The 10,086-nt window shown below is 56.3% G+C and overlaps 1 protein-coding gene and 1 long non-coding RNA gene across 8 annotated transcripts in view; one reads left to right on the forward strand and one right to left on the reverse strand.

The window, feature by feature from the left end:
• Window positions 1–9,603, forward strand: part of KCNIP3 (potassium voltage-gated channel interacting protein 3) — an 81,465-nt gene extending 71,862 nt beyond the window's left edge. For all 4 annotated transcript variants that reach the window (XM_032352810.1, XM_032352809.1, XM_032352811.1 and 1 more), the window contains 7 exons: window positions 751–875; window positions 1,330–1,399; window positions 1,661–1,731; window positions 7,169–7,276; window positions 7,952–8,056; window positions 8,750–8,812; window positions 9,435–9,603. In XM_032352810.1, coding sequence (XP_032208701.1) covers window positions 751–875; window positions 1,330–1,399; window positions 1,661–1,731; window positions 7,169–7,276; window positions 7,952–8,056; window positions 8,750–8,812; window positions 9,435–9,482 — 590 coding nt within the window. In that variant the 3' untranslated portion in view covers window positions 9,483–9,603. The remainder of the gene's footprint in view (window positions 1–750; window positions 876–1,329; window positions 1,400–1,660; window positions 1,732–7,168; window positions 7,277–7,951; window positions 8,057–8,749; window positions 8,813–9,434) is intronic.
• Window positions 2,457–7,231, reverse strand: LOC116595946. 4 transcript variants are annotated; one of them, XR_004287927.1, is made up of 4 exons: window positions 7,151–7,231; window positions 4,634–4,720; window positions 3,222–3,692; window positions 2,457–2,889 (listed from the first exon to the last, which is right to left on the reverse strand). It is a non-coding gene; the product is annotated as an uncharacterized LOC116595946 (long non-coding RNA). The 4 variants fall into 4 exon arrangements; XR_004287926.1 differs by having other exon boundaries at window positions 7,084–7,173; XR_004287929.1 differs by having other exon boundaries at window positions 3,222–3,755; window positions 7,084–7,173.
• Window positions 9,604–10,086: the final 483 nt, after the last annotated feature.

Here is a 10,086-nt window from a genome sequence, read left to right on the forward strand (position 1 = left end):
CGATTTTGTGTTGTAGAAGTGATGTATGCTGTACCAAAAGAAATGAGAAAAATGTAAAAAAAAAAAAAAAATCACAAATAAGAAAGTAAAGATCACCTGAAATTGACCTCCCTCCTCCCTGCAAAGATAACCATGGTTAATTAACATTTAGATGTGTTATTATTAAAGGAAAGGTCTTGTCTTGTCCCTGCCCTATGGGCCCTTGAGGTCTGACCTCCTATGCAAATGTGACTGACACCCTCACACCAAATGCAGCCAAGCAGCAGCATGTTAGGCTGGTTGGGCCAAGAGCGGTGACCTCCCATTCCTGGGGGTAATCAGGGAGGGCAGCGTGGAGGAGGTGGTCCAGGAACTGGATCTCAAAGGCTGAGGTCCACTGAGTTTCTCTTGCTGTCTTTTTTTCTCCCACGTCCCTTTGTTCGGTGGCTCTTTAGGATAAGACCAGCTCTCAGCCCCCATCCCACATGTGGCTGAGAGGGTAAGACACTCTAGATGAGGCAAGTGGAAGGGGCCTACTCTGCATGAGGAGCAAAGCAGCAGAGCAGCCATAAGGCACAACTCCTCTGAATGTGTGTCATTCCATCGTAGCCACTCCATTTGTGTAGTGCACAGCCTGCGGGGACGTACATGGTAGTCACGTAAGGAGAACCCTCCACCCTTACTTTAGCACATGGCCTAGTTCCCACACTGGAGCTAGAGGAGGAGCAGGGGCACTTGTTCCACCCTCCCTGGGTCTGTGTCCCCTTCCAGATAGCAGCGACAGTGAGCTGGAGCTGTCCACAGTGCGCCACCAGCCGGAGGGATTGGACCAGCTGCAGGCACAGACCAAGTTCACCAAGAAGGAGCTGCAGTCCCTCTACAGGGGCTTCAAGAACGTGAGTGCTACCTACCCATGCCTCTGGGGCAGGCCCTGACCCACCTAGTCCTCCTGTCCCAGGCTCCAGGAAGGAGGGATCCTGACCCAAAGAGACCTTCTAGAAATTATCCATGGCTCAGCAAACATCCCAGGGGCCTTTATGGGTCTTAAGTTTTGTGGGAGAGCTGTCTGGGGTTGGTCAGGTCCCCAAATCAGCATTCTGAAGGCACCATCCTCCTTTCTGTGTGTTCCTAATGCTGACCCAGGGAAGGAGCAGACGGTGTGACTTACCACTTACTGCTCTTGCATTACCCTGCCCCAAGGCCAGACTTTCCCCAGCTCCGGGGCTCAGTAGCACCCAGCAGTATCTCAGGCAGCAGTATCCCTGGAGGGAGGAGAGAGGCCAGGCCCTCTGCAGTCTGGTGTGGGGCTGGGGATGGCTGAGGTCACTAAAGGGTGACTTCCTCCTGCAGGAGTGTCCCACAGGCCTGGTGGATGAAGACACCTTCAAACTCATTTACTCCCAGTTCTTCCCTCAGGGAGGTGAGTCTGAGGCCAGGCCCCCTGGCTCTTCCCCAAATCCCCACGTCCCCCCTGTGGCAGCTCTATAAACAGTGGCTGTCACTTTTATGGAGAGGGGACCCTTGCTTCTACCCTTTGCCTGCCAGAGGCCTGGTGCTGCCTCTGTCCTGGTGGAAGGGTGGGGAACTCCAGCTCTGGAGGCAGCTGGAACCCGCCAGCCACCGTGGGGCTGCCTGGGTGGGAGCCTCGACACACCCCAGCGCTCACCCTTGCTCTCCCCAGATGCCACCACTTACGCACACTTCCTCTTCAACGCCTTCGATGCTGATGGGAATGGGGCCATCCGCTTTGAGGTAGGTCCCCGACAACCTCCCACATCCCCTGCCCCTGCAGCCCTCTGGGGTGGATCTCCCTGCCCTGAGGCCTCTCTCAGGCCTTCCAGTGGCCAGGCACGATCCTGGGTGTGAATGGTCCCATATGTCCTTCCGAGAAGGAGCAGACTGTGCTGGGCTGGCCCTGGCCCTAACTGTGAAGCTAGGGCAATGGGATGTGGCCTTCTGACTCCCACTCTCACTCTCACTCAGCCTTCTCTTCCATTCTGTCCCACCAAGCCAAGAGACCTGCAAAGGCACACTGAGGCCGTAGGAACCCAGTGTAAAACTGCATTTGAAAAGGGGACTCAGACTCAGGGGTCTGTGCTTCCGGCAGGATTTCAGGCCCCCAGCTCCAGAATTTAGCCCTTTGTTCCAAGGCAGGTGAGGCAGGCTGAGTGGGTGTGATGTGCCCGCCTCTGATGCCTGCCCACTCCCCCCCCCTCCCCGGGCTTTGCCTCTGCAGGGCCTGCGAGTGGGCTGGCCCCGCTGTGGGCTCCACCTCGGCTGGCCACATGGGACCACTTGAGAGAGGCCCCGTCTGTGGAGCCCAGGCCCCTAAAAATAGCCGCAGGCGAAAAGCTGAAACCTCTTTGGAGAGGAGAACCTTGCTGAGAGCCCGGCCTGATCGATAACCACCCTGCTCGGCTTCCAGGGCCAAGGGCAGCTGACAGGAAAGCAGAGGAGGGAGCCGGCTGGGCTCAGGAAGCCCCTGGACGCACCGGGGTGTAATAATAACCCGTCGGTAATGCCACTCGGTTGATTTTTGTGTCGCGGCCAGCCTGCACACTGACGGCGTGGGGGAGGGGGGCGGCGAGGCCACAGCCTTGTCCTGTGACCGCAGGGGCCTCGCCCGCCCCTGGGCTGCAGGCTCAGGGCTAGTGTCTGCGTGAGTCCAGTGTCGTCATCTGTCCTGTCTTCAGTGATACCCGCATGTGGCAAAAACCCAAGCACCGCAAAGGTTGACAGGAAAAACTGATTGTCCTGCCCTGTGACCAGGCTCTTGTGTATCCTTGAGGGGACATCTAAGATTTCCAGAACTGAAGGGTGGGGAGGACTCGTGTGATGGACCCAACCAGGGCTCTGTGAGAGAGTTTTTCTTGTTCAGAAATCAGCTGACAAACAATGAATTCTGGAACACTGAAAAGAAATTTTTAAAAAAAGGTTACTTGAGAAAAAAAATCATAAGGAACATTGGGGTACATATAGCCCTTCTTCTCACTACATCTGTATTTTTGGATGAGCCATGAGAGACTGTGGACTCTAAGAAACTGAAGGTTTTGAAGTGGGGAGCTTGGGGGGATGTTGAGCCTGGTGGTGGGTATTAAGGAAGGCATGTATTGCATGAAGCACTGGGTGTGGTGCATAAACAATGAATCTTGGAACACAAAAAATAAAATTAAAATAATAAAATTATGTAAGTTAAAAAATTGAAAAAAAAAAAAAAAGAAAGAAATCAGCTAACAGCTCACCAGGGTCCTGGTGCGTGTTGGGTGTCAGGAAGGTCTCGGTCCCCCACCCCCACCATGGGGTCTGGTGGGCCCTTTCAGGCAGTAGGCGGTGGGTCTTTGTGGAGTGCGCTGTCACTGGCTGAGTTGGGGGCACTGGTGCCGAAGGCCCTCTGCCAGGAGCCTTCTTAGAAGGTCAGGTATCTCCGGCATCATCTGGGACCTTCCAGGGGCTTCCGTGGGCTTCTTTGCTGTGAGGTCAGCTCCTCTGGTTTCATAATGTGTATGTTTATCTTGAGGACCATCTTGATTTCCGCATTCTGCTCTAGGACAGCATTTTCAGAAAGAGAGAAGGGGATGTGTGTCCTTGGGGATCTTCCAGTCGGCAGAGCCCAATCCTGGGTGCCCCATGGGTTGGGGTCTCTGTGGCAGGAAGGACTGTGAGGGGTGGGGGTGGCCCTTGGCCCACCTGAGATGGACTCTTCTCTTGTGCCCCTAAAACAGAAAGTCAGGTCCGCTTCTGGATATTTATAATGACCCCAGTCCTTGTTGTATATTCTTGAGAGACAAGACACATGTTAATTAAAGTGTATCGATATGGTAAAATATGGTAACTTCCCTACCCTCAACGAAAAGAGCACCAGAAAACAGAACAACACCCAAGCCAACCTCATCTTTGCCAAGTGGGAGAAGCGGTCCCACATCCCACCCCAGGGTTGGCTTGCTTCGAGGTTCCTCTTGGGTCCTCTGGGATCTCCCTGCAGGAGGGAGCCTGGTCGTGGCCTCCCCAGCACAGGCCCAGGCCATGTGCCTGCAGATCGATGCCCCAGAACCCTCCATGCCATCCAGGGCCTTTCTCATTCACCCCACACGTCTTGCCAGCACATGCTGCTGTTTCGGAGTTGGGGCTGGTTGTGTGTCTGGAGGAAGGGGCGGCCACCTCTCCCTGAGCTCCCTCTGCAGGAACCCCCTCCCTGTGTCATTCACTGGCCAAACCCCACGTGGGGGCAGTAACTAGAGAGAACGTGCAGGCCGTCATCACACCCTCTGCCTCCCTGCTCTGGCTGAGCTCCTGCTCTGAACTCTCCCAGAGACCTCTCGTGTGCACTCAGGGGCTTCTCGGTGTGGGAGCGGAGGCCTGTGTCACCGTGCCACGGCTGGGCCCCCAGGCTCCCCGGGCTCTGCCTCAGGGACACAACGGCAGAGCAAGGGCTGTGGAGGCGAGAGACTGCGTTTGCCTGGAGTCAGGGGGTTACAGCTCGTGACAGTCCCACATGAAACTGTGCTGTGTGGGGCTGGAAGTTTAGGACTACCAAGTCCTTGGACGTTTGCTGGCAGGACATGGGGTACTCTGTAGGTTTTGGAGGAAGGTCCAAGTGGCCTCGCAGGGGACATTCCCACTCGTCTCTGGCTTAGTACCATCACCACTGATCTACCTGCACACTTAGGGACACAGAATGGAGACATTCCTCAGATGGTTGTGGCTAACTCTGAGGGCTGTGAGGCAGCAGGCAGGCCTGGGTCTGTGAAGACAAGATGGCAGCGTTAGTGGGGAGGAATAGTGGTACTGGCACCCCCCCCACACACACACACCGTGACTCACATGAGAAGGGAGGCCCTATGTGGGCCTTCACCATCCCCTGCATCCTCAAAATGGGACTCCACACCTTTGCGTCCCATTGGGGAAGCCTGTCAGATCCCAGAGACGTGATTTCGGGGACGTGGTACCTCTTCATTAACTCATGCAAGAGCTTCAGTGATGATTCCCCAAACTGAGGCAGGTAGGAACCATCACCTGTTTCTCCTTTAACATTTTCTTCACTGACACACGCACAATGGACTTCATGAGCCCAATAGAGTGACAGGGTGTGCTTTGAAAGAGCAGCCATGAGGCGCCTACCCACACACCTGAGGAGGCCGCCACCTTCCGCTGTAGCCCATTGCCACCGTTTGCCTCCGTGTCCCTGGTAGCACCTGTGTCCCCAGTGGCTGCCCAGTTCTAGACTACTGGTCCTCCACTGTGGGGGGCAAGGAGCTGGGTCTCCCATGGGCATACACACCTTTCCCATATCCCCTGGCTTTCCAGAATGATAGGATTCAGGTGAGACAAGGACTGTGTTTTGTTCTGATGGCGTGAACGGATTACGTTTTCCTTCCCTGCACACATTCTTACTTTGCTGCCAGTTAACAGTGGTCCTGTTTGTTGAGTTACCCAGGGCCTGTGACCTGTGATCTCATCATTAATTCAACCCCAGGCCTTTCTCCGATCATCCGGATGGGCACCTCCCTGGGGACGCTCCTCAGCCTCTCTCCTTCTGGGGTTGGATCCCCTGGTTCCAGAATTCCGCATCTTCCTCTTCCTTGATTTATTCTCCCTTTTCAGGGGTACAGCTCTGAGCAGCTTCCTATGAAAGAGTAACATGGGAGGTAACTTTTGAGGCTTTAGATATCTGGAAGCATCTCCACTGCGTTCCAAAGCTGCCGTGGGAAGTTGCCCTCCCTCCCCGTGGTGGTGGCCACACTTCAATCAACGGCTTCTTACCATAGGCAGAGTGTGCCGAATCCTAACCCTCTGTATGGGACCTGATTTTGCTTGTTCTGTTTGGTTGTATTTTTCTCTCTGGAAGCCTGTAGGATCCTCTTTTTGCAGCCGGCGCCTGCAGGCCACACGGTGGGCCATTTCCGTGCACTATGCTTGGCCTCGGCAGGACCAGGACGCTCCCAGCCTTCCATTCTGGGAAGTCCTTCCCTGCTTCTCTGGCCTGCTTTCCTCCATCTCCTCCGACTCTCCCAGGAATTCCTGGTGCACGCGTGGTGGTTCCTCCGGAGTGGACCTCTTGTTGCCCTCTTTTCTCTTTTCCAGCTTTTTCCTTTTCACGTGACTTTATGGAAGATTCTACGTGCTCTTCCAAACCTCTTCTGAGTCCGTCATTTTGTTTTCTTATTTTTAATTCCAAAGCTCCTTCTTATTCTCAATTTGTAGCATCCTATTCTTATTTTTGGGGGGTGACAGATGTCTAATCTCTACTTCTAGTCATTTTTCTTAAGTTTTTTTCCTCCTGGAATAAGTTTTGTTTCTTCCAGGTTGCTTTCCTGTTTCCCTTAGCCTTTCCCAGGTACAGACCTCCTTAGATCCAGAAAATCTGATGTTCGAGGGGCAGCCCAACCCCTTAGTGCACAGCCCGGCCCCCTGCAGTTTGTCTGTCATCCTCCACTCCCTGTTCCAGGACAGCCCGGCTCTGCTCCCTTCTTTCAGAAGAACCTGGGAGGGCCCCATGGGGCAGGACAGCTCACCCTGCAAGCCTTCCAGGAACTGGAAGAAAGGGCTTGCTTTCCACCAACTGTGAGAGCAGCTGGAGTTTTCCCACAGAAGCCACTGGAACATTCATGAAACAGTATAATAAATTATCTGCACACCTCAGCAATGATTGCCCCACACAGGCATGCCGTGACCCCAGAGCTGAGCTCTGTTCGTTTAGCTTTTAAGCTGTAAGTTCTCAAGCACCTTGACCTGCAGATCCTTGGTGAACTAAAAGTGGAGCACCCCCTTTATTAAAAGAGCACCGTGGGTCTTCTCTGCCCGTACTCATTCATTAAATGGGTCTAAGACACCATGTGTTTGAATATCTGTACTTGAGAAGATCAGGACCAGCCACCATGTCATCTCCACCACACACGCGTGCGCACACACATACTCATGCCTGCACATGCACACCCTCACGCACACACACATGCACACTCACACACTTGCACAAACATGCTCATGCAAACACGCATGCATGCGCGCGCTCACACACACATACACGTGTGCATACACACTCACGCATACGCTCATACTGTGTTGACCTAATAGACACCTGCCTGCGCTGTAAGGAAGACTCCTCACCTACAGGGGTGTGAGGCCACAAGGCAAAGTGGAAATGAAGTCTGGGCATGGGGCTGTCACTCTGCACCCTCCCTTCCCTCCGTAGGACTTTGTGGTCGGCCTCTCCATCCTCCTGCGAGGAACAGTCCACGAGAAGCTCAAGTGGGCCTTTAACCTCTACGACATTAACAAGGACGGCTACATCACCAAAGAGGTACAGGGCGGTGGGGGTCCCTCTCCCTTGTTGCTGGCACCACACACCCAGTCTCTCTCTGCTGCTCCCCTGCTGGCCCTGTCTCCCTTTCCTGTTCAGAAAGGTGGCTCTCAGCCCCGCCCTGGTGGGGATAGCAGCCAGGGGACTCTCCTCCTCTCCAGGCTCTTGGTCCTGGATGCCTGGGTGCAGGGGGCATGGGGCTTGTTCTGTGCCCTTCCCCACGCAGCTCGGTCTAGTTCGACAAAGATTCTCAAGTCATTCTTTCCTCACAGGGAGATCCTGAGGGAGACACAGTGGAGAAGCTGGGGACAGAGGGTGGGAGTTGCTGGCCTTGGCTCCGCCCAGTCAGGGGGGGCAGTGTGGCTCTTTCAGGCAGGTGGGGGTCTTCGCCATACTGGCCTATAGTCTGGTTTTATTCGGCCCAAGCATTTTCTTGTATATGAAAGAGTTGCTACAGTTTCAGATTTTGGAGATGGCACATTAAAATCTAGCTCCAGCTTCTGGAGAGTCAGAGGCTCGCGCTGGGTATGCTAGATGGGGGTGAGCCCGTCTCCGTCCAGCTGGGGCTCCCCTCCTGCTCCCTCCCTCCTCAGAGGCAGCCTCTCCCCTTGGGCCCTGGTATGTCCCTACATCCTTGCAGCCGGGCTCATGCCAGCCGCCCTGGCCCCCCTCCAGGAGATGCTGGCCATTATGAAGTCCATCTATGACATGATGGGCCGCCACACGTACCCTGTCCTGCGGGAGGATGCACCCCTGGAGCACGTGGAGAGGTTCTTCCAGGTGAGAGCTCTAGCCCCGAACCCTGAGAAGAAGGGCAGATGAGGGAGGGATGGGGTCCCCCTCTTAGGACAACCCTGGGCAGGCCACCCCCCCTCTCTGAACCCACCTCTCCCCACGAGGAGGTTAACCTTGCATCCCCCACCGGGCTGGTTGTCAGGATCCCAGGGAGCAAATAAAAATATCACCTCCACTTCCCAACCCACTGAGCCTCCCCTTGGGGCATGCCAGGGCCTGCGGATTCTGGGGCAGTTGACACCCCAGGCCAGTGTTCTGGTGCTTTCTAAGAGCTCTCCCAGCCCCTCCAGAAAAACCACGCAGGAGGAGTAGGGTTGGGTGACCTTGCTCCGTGTCCATGGGGACGAAAGGGGCTGAAGTTTCCACCTCCCATTTGCTGGCCGCCCGTGCTGTGCCTCCATTGCTCCGTCCGCCCTGGCTGCCCGCCAGGGAGGTGAGGGGGACAGAGGGGCGTGGGGATGCACTGCGGGAAGTGGAAGCCCAAGAAGGCTGCTGGGAAGTGGCTGGGTGTAGGGAGCAGGCCGGGGAGGCACCGGGAGGTGCCGGAGAGGTCAGCTATGCCACGGAGGTAGCCGGGGAGGGCCCTTCATGTGGCCCGGATCCAGCATAGAAGGCAGAGGGGACAAGTTGGGATGGAGGGGACCCACAGACTAACTGAGGCCATGGCTTGGGTTACAGAAAATGGACCGGAATCAGGACGGGGTGGTGACCATTGATGAGTTCTTGGAGACCTGTCAGAAGGTAGGTGGCATCGGGAGTCGAGGACACCCAGGGTCCTGCCCCTGCCGGCCCGAGCCCCTCCCGACCTCTAGACTTCATATTGCCACTTTGGTCTGAGCCCATCCCTTGGCCACCCGCTCCTGCCAGCCCACAGCCCGCGGGCTCACCATCCCTCAGACTGCCCTGTAGGGCCTCACATCAGAGTGGCAGACGCAGACCAACAGGACAGTTGGGCCCCTGGGCCCACAGCACGGGGTCACACTGTAAGAAAGGTGCCTGGAGTCTCCCCTGGCCTTGCTGTTGGCCTTCCTCTTCAGAGCACCCTTGGGGTCCATGACACGTGCCTCCCCGTCTCACTCCCAGAGCGGCCTCTCAGGGGCCTCTGGCCTCCCCCTGAGTGCAGCCGAGGAAGTCTGTCTGTCCGCAGGTCAGCAGCTCCCGGAGGTGCTTGTAGTCGGGCTCGGGGGCTGAAGAGAGGCTGGGCCCAACCAGGTGCCCCTGCCCCAAGGGAGACAGACAGAGCAGTCGCTGCGGGGTTCCGAGTCTCTGGAAGGAATCTGCTCAGGGTAGGATCAGTGTGGGCATGGCCTGCGCCGCCCGCCCGGGCTCTGATCGGGCCCCTTCTCCTCCTCTCTCCACACAGGATGAGAACATCATGAGCTCCATGCAGCTGTTTGAGAACGTCATCTAGGCCGTGGCGGGGGGGAGGGGTCCTTGAGTGGCCAGTGCCACCTCTGCCCCCAAAGAAATCTCAGTCCTGCCGGGAGCAGCTTCTATGAGAAACTTTTTTTCTAATATATTTGCAAAAAGTGAACAGTCTGCTCTAGACACACACACATAGAGCCTATTCCTCTGGGCTGGGAGAGGGGGTGCAGAGGTCAGGGAGGGGCTGAGTCTGGCTGGCTGGGAGCCGGATCCAGGTGACGAGAGCTGTACCACCTGGGGCCAGCCCCTGTCCGGGCCAGTGCAGTGGGGCTGCCCCCGGAGTGGGCACTGAGCGAGCCATGTCTGCAGGCTGCTGGCTGCGAGGTACTGTCTGGAAAGTGCTCAAGGGCCCCTACAGAAGAGGGTCCAGTCTCCAAAAGGCCCCTCTTGTGAGTCCCCTTGCCCCTCCCTCCCGTCACCCTTCTTTCCCACCCTACACAGGCCAGGTTGTGGGGGCTACACTGGCGTTTTTGTCCCCCAGCCACTCCCCTGCCCACCGACTACACTCCCAGAATGCTCATCACCGCAGGACGCTTGCCGGGCAGTAGCGTCAAGGGAGTTGGGACGGGGAAAGAGGTAGGAATGGAGAC

The sequence above is a fragment of the Mustela erminea genome, chromosome 7 (assembly GCF_009829155.1).
Source record: "Mustela erminea isolate mMusErm1 chromosome 7, mMusErm1.Pri, whole genome shotgun sequence".
Classification (NCBI taxonomy): Eukaryota; Metazoa; Chordata; class Mammalia; order Carnivora; family Mustelidae; genus Mustela; species Mustela erminea.